At 44.6% G+C, this 16,744-nt stretch overlaps 1 protein-coding gene across 2 annotated transcripts in view; it reads left to right on the top strand.

Moving 5' to 3' along the window:
* Nucleotides 1-16,744, top strand: part of EPB41L4A (erythrocyte membrane protein band 4.1 like 4A) — a 411,842-nt gene that overhangs the window by 329,252 nt on the left and 65,846 nt on the right. For both annotated transcript variants that reach the window (XM_073624611.1, XM_073624610.1), the window contains one exon: nucleotides 1,990-2,073. In XM_073624611.1, coding sequence (XP_073480712.1) covers nucleotides 1,990-2,073 — 84 coding nt within the window. The remainder of the gene's footprint in view (nucleotides 1-1,989; nucleotides 2,074-16,744) is intronic.

Raw genomic sequence — 16,744 nt, 5'->3', positions numbered from 1 at the left:
TAACCTTGGCCAGATCTGTGCCCTGCCACAATTCTGTCTCTGAGCTCTTCAGGCAGTTCCTTTGACCTCATGATTCTCATTTGCTCTGACATGCACTGTGAGTTGTAAGGTCTTATATAGACAGGTGTGTGGCTTTCCTAATCAAGTCCAATCAGTATAATCAAACACAGCTGGACTCAAATGAAGGTGTAGAACCATCTCAGGGATGATCAGAAGAAATGGACAGCTCCTGAGTTAAATATGTGAGTGTCACAGCAAAGGGTCTGAATACTTAGGACCATGTGATATTTCAGTTTTCCTTTTTTAATAAATCTGCAAAAGTGTCAACAATTCTGTGTTTTTTATGTCAATATGGGGTGCTGTGTGTACATTAATGAGGAAAAAAAATTAACTTAAATGATTTTAGCAAATGGATGCAATATAACAAAGAGTGAAAAATTTAAGGGGGTCTGAATACTTTCCATCCCCACTGTATATATATATATATATATATATATATATATATATATATATATATATATATATATATATATATATATATTATATATATATATATTATATATCAATTGTAGAAAATAATAAAAAAATTACTGACACAGTTCACACCTGCATATTAGTGCCACTGTCACATGACATTAAAAAAAGTATTGGTAATCAGTATCAGCGAGTGCTTGGAAAAAAAGTATCGGTACTTGTACTCGGGCTTAAGAAAGTGGTATCGGGACAACCCTACTTATAAGTGTGCTATTTACAGTTGTTTTTTAGACAGGGTTAACCCAACTACCTATTGTTTTCACCAGCTTTTGCTTAATTGGCGCCTTAACTCTTTTGCTACCAGTGTCGTTTTTGCAGTTTTTATTTACATGTTTAAAAAACATTTTAGGCCTGAAGATTATATAAAGCCCTAGAACATTATATATATGTATTTTTTTTTTTTTTGAAAGCAGACCCCCTAGAGAATAAAATAGTGGTAGTTGTAATTTTTTATGTCACACAATATTAGTGCAACAGTTTAGGAAACACAAAATTTCAGTAAAAAATATACTAAAGTTAATTTTAGGGCACATAAACTCAACAAATCACCCAGTTTTTTGGCAAAATATAAAAGATGAGGTTACGCTAAGTAAATGGATACCCAACATGTCAAACCTTAAAATTGTGTGCACCAGTGAAACAAACCCTATATTTTCCAAAAGGCGACACTTTAAAAGCCCCTATAGGTCATCATTTTAGAGTTAACTTTGAATAATGGACCCAGAATTATTGCTGCCATGCATGGTGATATATAACATGTGTAGTGCAATCCACATTTTGGTGCATAGGCGCCCCCGACATGTGCATTTACGTTCGTACATGTGTGTTTGTGGGGGAGACTTTAAAAAAATTTACAAAGGATTTTTAAGTGCTTAGCTGCAATTTTTTTTTTTTCACACTTTTTAAAATGTTCTTTTTTTTACATCACAAAGGGGACAAAAAGTCCCTGTCACCAGGGTGTGTGGAAATAATCCAGATTGCTTCCATCTGAAAGCCGACAGTCAGCTTGTCAGATTTACACACACTCCCAGCAGCTGCAGCCACCATAAGTATGTATATACCCCCCTGCTGCCAACAATGTAGTTTCTACGGTAGCAGTACAAGGGCCTTTTATCTGTTTTGTATCTCCATTGGTTTTGTAGGGCATCAAATGTGCATGCTGTTCATTGCATTGTGGCGAGGAAAGTCTTTAGCTACTAGTGTTCCTAGTCTACTGCCCCATCCAGAATGCAGGACTTCTCCTTTTACAAGATGTGTGGGCCTGATCAGCTGGTTTGTAAAGCTTGCATTGGGAACATATAAACCACTGCCATACAAACCACACTTTCAGAAACATTAAGCTACAGAAAAAAAAGTTTCACAATAAAAACAATAACATATCTTGCTAATAAATCATTATGTTAATTCTCAACATGTTATTAATGTTGTTGACGTTAATACAATTCTGTTTTACAGCTCAACAAAGGTCAAATGTGAAAACAGCCCAGATGTCCAAAGAAGTAGGTCCAGTGCACCATGGGAAGAAAATGGCTCTCCCAGGTAAAATGCTGATGTAAACAATAAAAATAATACCACCAGTTCACTGTGATATGTGGTAATGGGAAAAGTACTCCAAGGGTTACAGGAAAATAGGTTATGTGCTGGAGTGCTGCATATAGTTTCCACACCTTAGAACACTATACTGTGATGGGGTGGGAGGAATCCTCTTTTACTAGATCGGCCAGAAGTTTGTCTTCCATTTGTCTTCCTTGCCTCAGATCGCACTTTGGGCCCCAGAAAGCAAGGGCCAGCTTTGGTGGCATAGTGGAATGATGTTACCATTGCCTGGTACAGTTAATGGTATTCTAAGCATACTACAGAGCTAGCTTCCTGCTGGCCATTCAAAGGTGAACAGCATTCCTGTGGCTTTGGAAATTGCATCAACAGTCAATTGAGAGCACAATGTTGCATCTAATTTAGCTGGTGGCTTCTAGTATGATTTTGTGATAGGCTCATATTTTGCGTTATTATTGCAGTGTTTGCCCTTAAAGAAGAAGTAGTGCCACAACTTAAACATTGTCGTTGTATCTCCCAGGGGACCAAGACCAAGTGCATGTAGCATTTGGTCCTGTTCAGATCTGTGCTGTGGTTGGGAAAATTAATGCACATTTATTTTCTGTTTGTGCTGTGCTGAAACTCCACCACAAGCTGAAGACGGGGGAGCTATAACCATCGCCGCCGAAGACACATCCTCTCTCTAAATTTCTCACTTTGTATGCAGTTCATTGGATGTACACAAAGTAAATCTCTGTACATTCATAGCTCTGCCAAACACTGATTTAAATGCCACCCCTCTGTGTTTTTGATTATGCTCTCAGTACCTGATTTGCTACTAAATTGTGGCATACTGGTAGTGGGAGATGATATCCCAGGCTGGCCTACAATCTTCCTGTATGTAGCAGTATAGCCCAAAGGTGATGGACGTCCTGTATCCCTCAATGGACTTCAAAAAAAATGATTTTACTGTAAGTAGAAACATTACCAAACATTGATGAGATTATTTACAGCAATCCCATTTACATGTTTATCTAAAAAAAAAAAAAAATGAAAATACCATGCATTCCCTTTAAAATTAAATGTAAGCTTTGTGGAACAGTAATTCCCCTTTGCCAGCAATGCTGGGGCCTTTTCCAGCTAAAAAAACAGGCTTCTTGGCTACATGGCTGGTATGCAGCATGCATAGTGCTCTCTGGTAATGTGTAGCTCTTACGGCAATTTCTCAAGTAATATGTGACACTAAGGTACCAAGTAGATTATTTTATTCATTTATAACAGGTATTTATATAGCACTGACAATTTACTCAGTGCTTTACATATATATTGCACATTCACATCAATCCCTGCCCTTGAAGAGCTTACAATCTAAGATCCCTAATGCCGCGTACACACGGTCGGACTTTCCGGCATACTTAGTCCGGCGGACCAGAGTGTGCCGGACAATCCGCCCGTGTGTAGGCGCCGGCGGACTTTTCCGGCGGACTTTTTCCCAAAAGCCCGCCGGACCTAGATTTGAAGAAAGTTTTAAATCTTTCCGCCGGACTCAGTTTCGGGCGGAAAGTCCGCTCGTGTGTGTGCTGGTCCGACGGAAAGCCCACTCGTGTGTATGCTGGTCCGACGGACCAGATACGACACGAGGGCAGGGTATTGCATCTCGCGCTCGCTGCAATAGGAAAAACACATTTTCCTATTGCGGCGAGCGCGGGGCATACCAGGCCCTTAGGTCTGGTATGGATTATAAAGGGAACCCCTTACGCCGAAAAAACGGCGTGGGGTCCCCCCTAAAATCCATACCAGACCCCGATCCGAGCACGCAGCCTGGCCGGTCAGGAAAGGGGGTGGGGACGAGCGAGCGCCCCCCCCCCTCCTGAACCGTACCAGGCCGCATGCCCTCAACATGGGGGGTGGGTGCTTTGGGGGAGGGGGGCGCCCTGCGGGGCCCCCCACCCCAAAGCACCTTGTCCCCATGTTGATGAGGACAAGGGCCTCTTCCCGACAACCCTGGCCGTTGGTTGTCGGGGTCTGCGGGCGGGGGCTTATCGGAATCTGGGAGCCCCTTTAATAAGGGGGCCCCCAGATCCCGGCCCCCCACCCTATGTGAATGAGTATGGGGTACATGGTACCCCTACCCATTCACCTAGGGAAAAAGTGTAAGTAATAAAACACACTACACAGGTTTTTAAAATAGTTTATTAAACAGCTCCGGGGGGGGGATCTTCCTCCGGCTTCGGGGGTCCCTCCGCTTCATCTTCTCCCGGCGTCCGGTTGGTTCTTCTCCCGGTGTTCCAGTTCTTCGGCCGGCTCCTCTGCTGTCTTCAGGTAGCTCTCTTGCCAGCAGAGGTCCGGACTCCTGGGCTTCTGGGCTTCTTCTCTTCTCTTCTCCAGATGTTGACACGACGCTCTCTCCGGCTGGACTGCTCTCCGAGGGCTGCGTTGTGACTTATATAGGCGGAGACCCCGCCCCCTTTTGATGTCACAGTCCCTGGGCATGCTGGGACTGTGACGTTTTAGGGGGCGTGGTCACTGGGTGATGTTGACCACGCCCCCTAAAACGTCACAGTCCCAGCATGCCCAGGGACTGTGACATCAAAAGGGGGCGGGGTCTCCGCCTATATAAGTCACAACGCAGCCCTCGGAGAGCAGTCCAGCCGGAGAGAGCGTCGTGTCAACATCTGGAGAAGAGAAGAGAAGAAGCCCAGAAGCCCAGAAGCCCAGGAGTCCGGACCTCTGCTGGCAAGAGAGCTACCTGAAGACAGCAGAGGAGCCGGCCGAAGAACTGGAACACCGGGAGAAGAACCAACCGGACGCCGGGAGAAGATGAAGCGGAGGGACCCCCGAAGCCGGAGGAAGATCCCCCCCCGGAGCTGTTTAATAAACTATTTTAAAAACCTGTGTAGTGTGTTTTATTACTTACACTTTTTCCCTAGGTGAATGGGTAGGGGTACCATGTACCCCATACTCATTCACATAGGGTGGGGGGCTGGGATCTGGGGGCCCCCTTATTAAAGGGGCTCCCAGATTCCGATAAGCCCCCGCCCGCAGACCCCGACAACCAACGGCCAGGGTTGTCGGGAAGAGGCCCTTGTCCTCATCAACATGGGGACAAGGTGCTTTGGGGTGGGGGGCCCCGCAGGGCGCCCCCCTCCCCCAAAGCACCCACCCCCCATGTTGAGGGCATGCGGCCTGGTACGGTTCAGGAGGGGGGGGGGCGCTTGCTCGTCCCCACCCCCTTTCCTGACCGGCCAGGCTGCGTGCTCGGATCGGGGTCTGGTATGGATTTTAGGGGGGACCCCACTCCGTTTTTTCGGCGTAGGGGGTTCCCTTTATAATCCATACCAGACCTAAGGGCCTGGTATGCCCCGCGACGGGGCTCGCAAGGTGTCAATCTCGCCAATAAAAGCGGCAAGATTGACTTCCTTTTCTAGTCCCGTCACACATGAGTCACGTTCAAAATGAACGGACTTGTCCGTGTGTGGGCAAGTCCGTTCATTCTGAAAGTCCGCCGTAACTCCGGCGAAAGTCCGTCGGAAAGACGGGCGGACTTAGCCCGCCGGAAAGTCCGGTCGTGTGTGGGCAAGTCCGTCCGTTTTAAAGTCCGGCGCACCTGGCGGACAAAGTCCGTCGGAAAGTGTGCCGGACCAAGTAGGCTAGAAAGTCTGACCGTGTGTACGCGGCATAACTCACATTCATGCATAAACATACCAGGGCCAATTTTTAGACAGGAGACAATTAAAGAATATGTAAACCCAATCTTTTTATATTCTTGATATGTGCCTGCTGTACCATGTACTTGTATGAAGTTGTATCCTGTTCTCTTTGTATTGCTTACATTGTGTGAAATCTTTGGTGTTCCTGCCAGTCCCTCTGCTTTCCTATCAAACACTGACCACCCTAAGCAGTTTGAACATACATGGTCAGTTCTCTAGCTATGCTAGGAACTCAGCCTGCTCTCCCCCAATGATCAGACTTGTCCTGACAACCGCCCCGCACAGCCATTCACTGGGAAGATCAGCGTGCTGCTGTTTCTCTTCCCCTAGCTCTTATGCTGCTGAGATGAGAGGGAGTATAATAACTTTTAACCCCTTTGAGCTGGTGCCTCCTGGCCTTTTAAGGGGTTTAGGATTCCGGCAGGCAGGGCAGGGCTTATGATCATGCGATTGGATTTCACAGCAGTCACATGATTGGAAGGCTCTTGATCACAAGTAGCGATCGGTAGCTTTCCGTTAGCTGCTGGTAACCGCACCGGGAGCATTCAGAGTGCACGCTTTCAGCACAGCTATATTGACACTAATATATGCAAATATGCGGCCGCTCGGTGCCAAGGCCCACTTGCCGAGAGGCCTCATATTTGCTTGCATCTGGCACCAAGGGGTTAAAAAAGGGGGAAAAAGGTTTTTCCTAAATCTTTTGCCTTTAATTTCTATTTTAAACTGAATGCATTATTTTCATAGGTGAGGGTATACAATCCATTTTAACCTACCAGCATGTCTTTGGAGTGTGAGAGGATACTGGAGTACGAGAAGGAAGCTGACGCAGGCACAGGGAGAACATGTAAACTATTACAAAAATATTAGAAAAATATATGGTCCAACTCCATGGCCCCCCCAGAAAAAATGTCAAGACGTCATATATTGAAAATCAATAATTTTTTTACAATCAGTTATTAAAAAAATTTGGGGGAAAAATATCCCCTTTAGATACTAAAATAGTATACAGTATTGACAGCTCAGCTTTCCTAAAATATATTATCCTCCCATAAATATCAATCATAATAAAAAGATGTCAATGCAGCAAGTATAATATACAGTATAGATCAAAAGGGAAGGGTGATAGCTGACCCAATGCATTTCGCAGTTGTAGGTTCTACAGGGGGAAATATTGTTGAGCAAAGTGAAAGTATTATCACAAAGGGAAATGTCAGCTGAGCTGATGGAGATCCTGCAGGACCTGGTATGAAATAAAGTGAGGCCGTGGATGATAACTGGAGAAAATGCCCATGCTCCCAATCTGGGAGGCCGCAAGGCTTCTGAGGCCAGGCTGCAATAGGCCAAAGTTGTTCAACGGCCATAAATAGCCTTGAGGTAAGCCGAGTGTTTCACGTATCAACTCGGTGTGCTGAAAGCACGGCGTACCCGTCTATTCCCAGTGCATGCATAATATGCAATAATAGACCAGCAGTAGTTGGTACCATAGCAGCTATCAATGTCATTATAGTGACATTCTCTGGTTACACACAGTGTTCTTGTATCTTGGCTCCTCTGACTGATAACAGGCTTGACCACCCACCAGTAACCATTTGTACCTGTAATTCACATTATGTAGCATTGTAGAAATAAATGCACCACAAGATCGTTTTTTTGTGTTATGATGTGCTGTGTTCTCACAGCCCATTCATTTTGAAACATCACTTGATGAGCTGTAGCTCAGTGCATCTGTTTTTCTTTTAGAAATGTACCACCCTCTTTATTACTAGGTGGTTACTGGGTCCTTTCCTTCATATTTGCTGCCATTATTAGCATCTTAGGTATGGGGAAATATGAAGCTCTGAATTCCAGGGTTCCCTAACACTTTGCCTGCCATGCAGCCAATTCACTACTGATTGGGCTTTCATTGCAAGTCAGAGGAAGTTAAAGATGGTTCACACATCACCCCAATCAGCCTGAGTTCATCAGCGACAAACACCTGTCCAGAACTTCCCTTTGCACCTTTGGCCACCGGAGTTGGGGTGCAGCTTAATGGCCAGGGCATGTAGCTTGGTTTTTGCCAAGAGTACAGAATTAAAATTCACAGAGGTCCGGTCAGTGAACATTTTTTTTCCAGCAGAGATCTGAATCTCATTTTTGTTTTATGACTCAGATCCTTCACATCACAGCCCCTGCCCCCCCCCAGTTCCTTCTTTACATCAGTGTCCTCAGTCCCCTATTTCACATCACAGACCCCTTTCACATCACAATCACCTTTGCAATATAGTCCCTTTCATATCACAGCCTCCTTCACAACATAGCCCCGCTTGCGATCACAGCCCACCCTCCTCTCATCGCAGACCTCCCGTACGTCACAGCTCCCCCCTCCTCACATCACTGTTCCCCACCTACTTCACAGCCTACTTGCAATCACAGACAACCCCTCAGACCACAGCTCCCCCTTCCTTACATCATAATCCCCCTTTGCAGATACAACCCCCTCCTCACTTCACAGCTCTCCTTTACATCACAGCCCCTCTTGCTATTACAGCCCCCTTCTCTCACAACAGCCCCCCCTCCCCCATCACAGCTCCCCCCTCTCAAATCACAGCCCCCCTTACATCACAGCCCCTCCCTCACATCACAGCCCTCCACTTAAATCACAACCTCCCTCCTCATATCTGCTCTCCCTTATATCACAGTTACCATTACAATCACAACCCCCTCCCCCCCAAAACACAGGTGCCCCTTGAAATGACAGATCACAGCCCCTCATTAAACCACAGTTCCCATTGCAGTTACAGCTCTTCTCCCTACCACGGTCCTACCTTAACACAACAGGGTAAAAGGGTGGGAGGCACATCAGGGTGGGCACCTCTTCAATGTATACTTGCATGCCTGCCTGCTGCCACTTATGCTGTTAAACTCACAGCAGGGCAGAGGGTGGGAGACACAGTAGGTCTGCACTGAGGGCAGGAGCTGCTGAACTTTTCTTGTTAACAAGTGAGTGATTGGTTGCAAGGACCAACTCATCCTAGCAAACAATCACCCACTTATTAATTTGAAAAGTGGGGCAGCTCCCGCCCTCAGTGCATACCTGACATGTCTCCTGCCCTCTGCCCTGCTGTGAGTTTAACAACAGCAGTGGTGGTGGTGGCAGCCACCCAGGCTGCTAAGTGGTGCGTCCGCTGTCCAGACAGGACTGTCATTCGTTCCGTGTCTGGATCGCGGTCTGCCATTTAGTGATGCCTGATTCATGCATTGTAGAGGAGAAAAATTTGGATGACTGCACACCAATATCACAAATAAACCATCTTCTTTATTCAAACTTTAAAAATGATCATAGTAAAAGTTTTCTGTGGTGTTGCCTAGTATTATGATGCTTTTTAAATTTTAACAAAGAAGATGCTTTACATGTGTTATTGGTGTGCGGTCAAATTTTTCTCCTCTGCACAATCAGAAGCTGGACCAGTAACAGTACCCTTTGTGGCTGAAAAAAGGAGGACCGACTTGGGGCAGTGCTTCTATTTGTATTAGTTGGTTTATCCATTGTGTTCATTTATGTATGGACCTCTTATAAACACCTCATTATACCTTTCTGCTGGAACTATATTTCATTGGGGTGGATTTACTAAAGGCAAATAGATTGTGCACTTTGCAAGTGCAGTTGCTCCCAAACTTAGTAAATGAGGTAAAGCTTCACTTTGCAAAGTATACCCAATTACATGCAAGGAAATAAACGTTTTTTCTTATACATGATTGGTGAGGTGAGTCACTAGTGTCGTTGGTTGGAATCCCAACCATGGCACTGCCTGCTCAAATCTGCATGTTCTCCCTGTGCCTGCATGGGTTTCCTGCAGATACTCCGGTTTCCTCCCACACTCCAAAGACATGCTGGTAGTCGAATTGGATCCTGTCTAAATTGGCCCTAGTATGTGTATGTATAAATGTGAGTTAGGGACCTTAGATTGTAAGCTCCTTGAGGGCAGGGACTGATGTGAATGTACAATATATATGTTAAGTGCTGCATAAATTTATGGTAATACAAAGGTACCTGTAATGAAAATATATTACATTTTTGTTCTTTGGTTCAGCCATCCCTTAAGCAATGTGTGGAATAGATCGATCCTCTGCCAGGTCTTCATTATTGCCTGTGTCCCCATTGGTGTAATAAAAACAAGCAATATTCCCATCACACATGTTCCTGGAGTAGGCAAGAGGTAAATGGGCGCTGTGGCAACTACCAGTTTGAGACTCGTAATATGACAAGTTAACTCAGTGTTTCTTGACCTTTTTTTTAGTCAAGGCACCCTTTAAACGGTACACAATCTCGAGGTACCCCAATCTAAAATGTAAAAAATGACAGTAGTAGTAGTTTTGCATAACGCAGCAACATTCACACACGTAGGACACCCAACATTAAAGGTGTTTTATTCTTCCAAAGTAAATACATATTTCACACTGGTGCTGACTAGTATTCCAATGTTTTACTCCTCCCTCAGTTTCTCTCCCTCGTTCAGCTAATATGACCCCAGTGCTGATGGAGAGGGGCAGGGGACGGCCAAACAAGGATGCTTTGCAGGTGTCCAGCATCCTTCTTATCAACCAATTACATCATTGGTGTTAGGACACTGGTGGGCTTGATTCATTCGCTGGCTTGTATACAATTTTTGGGCAATTTTTAGGCATTTTGCCAAGGCACCCCTGAAGAAACCTGAAGGCACCCCAGGGTGCCTGAGCACCCTGGTTGGAGTTAACTCACATATTGCCAGCACAACATGGATATTCAGGTAAGCGTACAAATATTTAATGAAGGTGATCACATCACAGCTACGTATAAAGTGCAACATTTCGGAGCCGCACAGGACCGATTCCTGGCAAAGGGGTTCTGTGCGGCCACAAAACATTGCCCTTTAACACTGTGATGTAATCACCTTGAATACATGTTTGGACATTAACTTGAAGATCTATGGCACATTGGTGGGTTATCCCTTCCTATGGTGTCCTATTGACCGTGATCACTGTCTATACACTATCTATACATCCCACATTTCAGAGGAAGGCTTCTGTTTAACTTTATGGACCAATGCCCTGTACACACGGTCGGATTTTCCGATGGAAAATGTCCGATCGGAGCGTGTTGTCGGAAATTCCGACCGTGTGTGGGCTCCATCGGACATTTTCCATCGGATTTTCCGACACACAAAGTTTGAGAGCAGGCTATAAAATTTTCCGACAACAAAATCCGTTGTCGGAAATTCCGATCGTGTGTACACAAATCCGACGGACAAAGTGCCACACATGCTCAGAATAAATAAAGAGATGAAAGCTATTGGCCACTGCCCCGTTTATAGTCCCGACGTACGTGTTTTACATCACCGCATTCAGAGCGATCGGATTTTCCGACAACTTTGTGTGACCGTGTGTATGCAAGACAAGTTTGAGCCAACATCCGTCGGAAAAAATCCTAGGATTTTGTTGTCGGAATGTCCGAACAAAGTCCAACCGTGTGTACGGGGCACTAGGCTTTTCAAGCTAGAATCTGGATCTTAGCAGAGAGCCAGTATGAAACTGTTTAGTACTGTAAAAACAACAATAAGAAAAATAAATATGGTTTCCTTGGTATGGAGGCTACCATCCAAAAGAAGAACTGCAAAGATGCAAAATAACAGTTCAGCAAATGAACCTCTTTCCAGTCTTCAGTTATTTTGTAATTTAGGGCAGGAGTTGTCTTTAAAATAGCAAATATCTGCTCTGAAAATTATAAATAGTCAAATTCAAAGCTACAAAACTAACACACTGTATATTTATAAGAGATTATTTTTTTTTTGTTGCAAGAACACTGCTGTTCCCCACTTCACAAGCCTCAGCTGCTAACCTCTTTCTTTTTAAAGTACTTACTATAATTATTTCCTCTCTGGGATTAGTTTTTTTTAGAGCTACTGAGATTTACAAGTTGTTTATTTTTCTATATTTGTTATTCAAACAGCACAAGGTTACAGTACAGCCTGTTCTAGCTGTCACCATTGAGGAACATTAACATCTTCTGGTTTGGCAAATCAGGACATTCATACATTGTTTCAGAACTAGTTACCTCTTTATATCACATGATTAAGACATTTCATGGTTCCAGACAATTGGCTTTTGTGTTATTGGGTTTTCTCCTTCACTTTAATGTCTCCTGCAACAGAAGATGATTATTTTATCACTTACTTTTCTGGCAGGCATTGACTTAGATCTTCTCTATCTTTAGGAAGTATGGTGCCCTCTATAACTGATATCCTTTTAGGGGTGTTGGATTCCTGGACCCCTGCTGCACATTGCGGTTCCATCCACAAACCCCTATGTCACAGTAGGGCCTAGTGTGCCACAGTGCACCGCAGATACACAATTATCCACACACCCAGAAGGGTCAGCTAGAGAAGATCCTTCAGGCAGGCCCATAAATCTTAAGGCAACAAAGATCCAAGTCACCACCCATCACAGAGTTCATTATTAAAGGTGTAATGTATTCTGCTTTTATTTGCCTTCCCTGGTCCCTCCTTTTCCCCACCTTATCAACATGTTAAAAAACATTTGAAATAAAACCTGTTTTCATTACATACCTTATTTTAGACCAGGGGTGCTCAACCTTGGGCCCGCGGAGCCCTCTGACCTCAAACCAGGGAAGCACACTTCTATTATATCCTGCAGGTTTGGTGAGCTTTCTGAAAGGGAACCAAAACTCCTGAATGCATGAGTTTTGGTATGCGTTCAGAAAGTATACCACACCCACAAGATATAATAGAAGTCTATGACAAAGGGCAGGAAAGTCACAGGTGCACTGTGGTGCAGGTAAACCACAGTGCATACGTTTAATAGCAGCCTTATAGGGGGCTCAGGACAGTAAGAGCTTGTTTACATTTGCAGTTTGGAGGGTGGTAAAACCCCATAGTTGAGACGTGTTTTTACCACACCTCCCCCACCCACTGGTGTAGTGTCAGGAGTCGCAGTGGTGACCCCGTCCTATGCTCCAGGGGGCCTGTGCAGCCTCCTTGTCACATTCTGATTTACACTTAGACAGAAGGGGTGGCAGGGGCAACGTATACAGAAACCAATCCTCTGCATTTACCTCCTGCAGCTGCTGAATGCCGGCGGGAGGGAGAGGAGGAGAAGCCAGGCTTCAGTGGTGGCAGGAGGAAAATGTTCAATATGCTATTCAAAATAAAAAAAAAAATGAGATTCTGAATCATTTCATTTATACAGAATGTGTCCCCTGAGCAGTTACCAAATCACTTACGTAGCCTTCGCTCTTCAAAAGGTTGAGCACCCCTGTTTTAGACTAGTTGACATAATCTCTGAGCTTATCTATGCAATGCAAGCAGATCATGGCTGGTGGGAGGGGCAGGCATGGTTCTGTACAAAGGTTCCTGAAAACTTTACAGCCTCATGAGAGGCTTGATGTAAGCAGTGTACTGGCTCTTGGGAGGAGTTATGCAAATACTAAAATTTAATTTATGGGTGTTGGGTAGGTGCAGCGTGGTGCGGTAGGCTGTAAGCACTCAGAGTCCCGATTTGCCAATAAAGGTTATATTGAAACAGTAGGCCAACAGGTCCAGCAGGAGGCTTGCCCGTCTGGTGCCACGTATCACCGTGCATCGAATTTACAGCTTTGAGAAGACTCAGGGATGCCAACAGTGTCTGCCACAAGCAGCGAAGTTCTGCCTGGCTGGTCTGACCCAAATGGTAAGCTTCCTGAGGAGGTAGACATAGTCCCTGCTCTCTTCCTATTCCACTGGAACCTTTCCATATTGCTACCACTGTCCCTGTCATACAGGGAACCTGTCTCTAACCTGTCCACTTGCATAAAGTGTGCCAGACCCAGGCGTCAGAATCTTAAATAGACTTTGCCTGACGTAAGATGGCCGCCAGGGTCACATGTGGCATGTAAATCCAACTGGATCACTGCCCATCATAGGAAACACAGTTTCTCCTAATTCCCTCTTTCATCTGCATTACCGATGTGGACGAGCACTACCTGCAGTGGAGAATATAGACTGCACCTGCCTAACGGTGGGAATGGGAATTTCTATAAAGGCTGCATTTGCTTACGTTCCACCTTAGGTAATGCCCACATGTGACGATGACTCTCCATGAATGAAAGAACTGAAATCCAATGAATAAAAGGGGCTGTTCCAATACAGTAAGAATGAGGAGGAAACTACTAGATAATGCTGGATGAAATTTCGGAAGGGTTCTGACTTGCTGCAGCTTTTAATGTACACTGTGAGAAGCTCATAGTGTGCAGTGAAATCAGAGTAAGCAATTTCAGTACAGGAGAAAAGCCCGCACAACTGTGGAAGATTGAAGATAAGGCTGGAGTTCCACTTCAATTACCCTTTGTTGTAGGAAGCATTAAAAAAAATCGTGACAGAGTTGCCTTAAATACTAAATTCTAGGCAAACAGCTATGTGTTTACAACATATATTGTATACGAGGGAATTGTGTCTGCCAAAAGATTTATAAACATATTCTTCCAGGTCCTCCACTCCTTGTGTCCTTCCTACAGACTACACTACAGTTTAGCCATGCAGAATGTTCCAAGACCTATCCCAGGACAGTGTAGGAACAACTGACTTTTAGGCTCTTTCCTTTATTCTCACCTGGTGATCCAACCATTAAGTCTATGGTTTTCAAACAGAACAAGCTGTCCTGAAGATGTAGCAGTTAGGGGGTTGAGATAAACCATTTACCACTGACAGGGGTGTTTACAATGATTATTTATTTACAGTATGTAAAACCTGTATTTCAAAAGGAAAAGAACTCTAACTGCTTATGAAGAGTTTGGCTTTGTCTTGTTAGTGTAGCTTAATCTAGAACATCTGCTGTGTAAATCTGCCCCAGTGCTCCAGAGTGGAGGCCAGATCACCAGGTGAATACAGAGGGAAAAAGGAAACTAAAGCAGCCACCTTTTTCAGATTCGTTTACATTTGTTACTATGTCCATTCGAAAATTTGGATATACCTGTACGCACATTTCTAGTGACATGTTTTCTTGTTTTTCCACATATAGGGGAGCATGTAAGCCTCTCCCCTTTCTCAGCATTTCAGAAGCCAGTTGTCAGGTCTGAAAACTGTCACGGGAGGAAGGTCATTAGTCATGTATAGTCCAGCTGGCACAGGACTTACACTAAGGGGAGTGTGGGGGAAGGTACAGTAAGTGTTATTGGGTGGAGGTGTATCTGTTAAGTCAATTTATTGGGGGCAAAGTAAGGCCTCTTTCACACGAACGATCCGTTCAGGTCTGCCTGTCAGTTTTTTAGGCGGACCTGAGCGGACCCTCCATGTCAGCGGTGACATGTCCGCTGACATCCGACCCGCTCCGATCCGAAAAAGTGTAACGGATGAAAAACCTACTTTTACATCCATTTTCAGATCGGGTGACGATGGACTCTACGGTCCGTCGTCATCCGATCCCCCATAGGGGAGAGCGGCCCTCTGACAGGTCCGTCGCTGCACAGCATGCAGCGATGGACCTGTCATCTGCCTGCTCAGCGGGGATCCACGGAGCGATCCCCGCTGAGCAAGCGGATGTTCACGGGGCGGATCATCACGGATCTGCCCCATGTGAGAGAACACTAAGAGATTAATTTTAAGGGCTATTTCACACTGCTACATTGAAAAAACGCTTTAAAAAATGCGTTTTTGCCATGTTTTTGCTGCATTTTCTGGACTTCTGTGAAACTTGGACATGTGACTAAAAAAATACACCAAAAATGCACTGCATGTGCATTCTTTATGCTTTTTTTAGTAATTTCAATGGGGAGGTGCAGATTTGGTGCGGTTTTTAAACATGCAACAAAAATGCCACATACAAGACTTTTAAAAATGCAACCACACAAACAGCACACTGGTGTGAAGAGTTCCATAGGATTTAAAGGGATTCATTTTCCATGCATCTTTCTTCTGCTTTTTTGTTACTCCAAATATGCATCAAAAACTGATTTTTGTGAAAGGGCCCTCAAGTCCATTCATGCGGCATTGTGTATGAGCACATGTAAACACGTGTTGTCATGCCCGTGTTTTGTTTTTACATGTGCTGTGTTGCTTTTACACTTTTCTTTTTTTTTTAATTCACTAATCTTTATTTGTAAAGGAAACTTCAACTTTCTGGGTCACAATAGTAAAAACAGATTTGTCTGTTTTTCAAGTACATAGCTTTTGGAATTTTCTTTAGAGCCCCATCAGTTTGTATCAGCTTGTGTAAAGTGTTCTTCATTAGAAGCCTTCATGACTATTGCTGTCTTGCTTAAACCTTGGTGACTGTATGAATCGCTATGTTTATATTATTATGACATTCAGTTAATTTGTACATTTTTCTATGTCATAGCAGACAGTTGTACTGGTCTGATATATTTTGCACAATAACCCTCTTACACTGTTCTAAATGTCGATTACACTGAATCTCCTGCTGCCATTCTGTTCCTTGTTGTGTTAAGTTAAAGTGATTGTAAAGGTTTGATTTAAAAAAAATAAAAAATAAACATGTTATACTTACCTCCTCTGTGCAGTTGGTTTTGCACAGAACAGCCTGGATCCTCCTCTTTTCGGGTCCCTCTTTGCTGCTCCTGGCCCCTCCCTCCTATCGAGTTGCCCCCACAGCTCACAGCTCTCTATGGGGGCACCCGAGCCAAGTCAGAGCTCCGTGTATCCATTCAGACACAGAGCCCTGACCTAGCCCCCCCACCTCTGACTGACTTTGATTGACAGCCGTGGAAGCCAATGGCGCCGCTGCTGTGTCTCAGCCAATCAGGAGGAGTGTCCTGGATGGCTTAGACATTCGTGGACATCGCTGGAGAGAGGTAAGTAATTAGGGGGTGCTGGGGAGGCTGCTACACACAGAAGGCATTTTATCTTAATGCATATCATCAAGGATTCTGTGTTTCATTCAGAGAGAGCGCAAGTATATTAGGAACACTCTGTTTTATTAAAGCTTAACTTCTGTTCCTTTTC

Source organism: Aquarana catesbeiana, linkage group LG01, assembly GCF_042186555.1.
Source record: "Aquarana catesbeiana isolate 2022-GZ linkage group LG01, ASM4218655v1, whole genome shotgun sequence".
Lineage (NCBI taxonomy): Eukaryota > Metazoa > Chordata > Amphibia > Anura > Ranidae > Aquarana > Aquarana catesbeiana.
The sequence above is the reverse complement of the archived record's forward strand: the minus strand, read 5'-3'. Positions and strand labels throughout refer to the sequence as shown.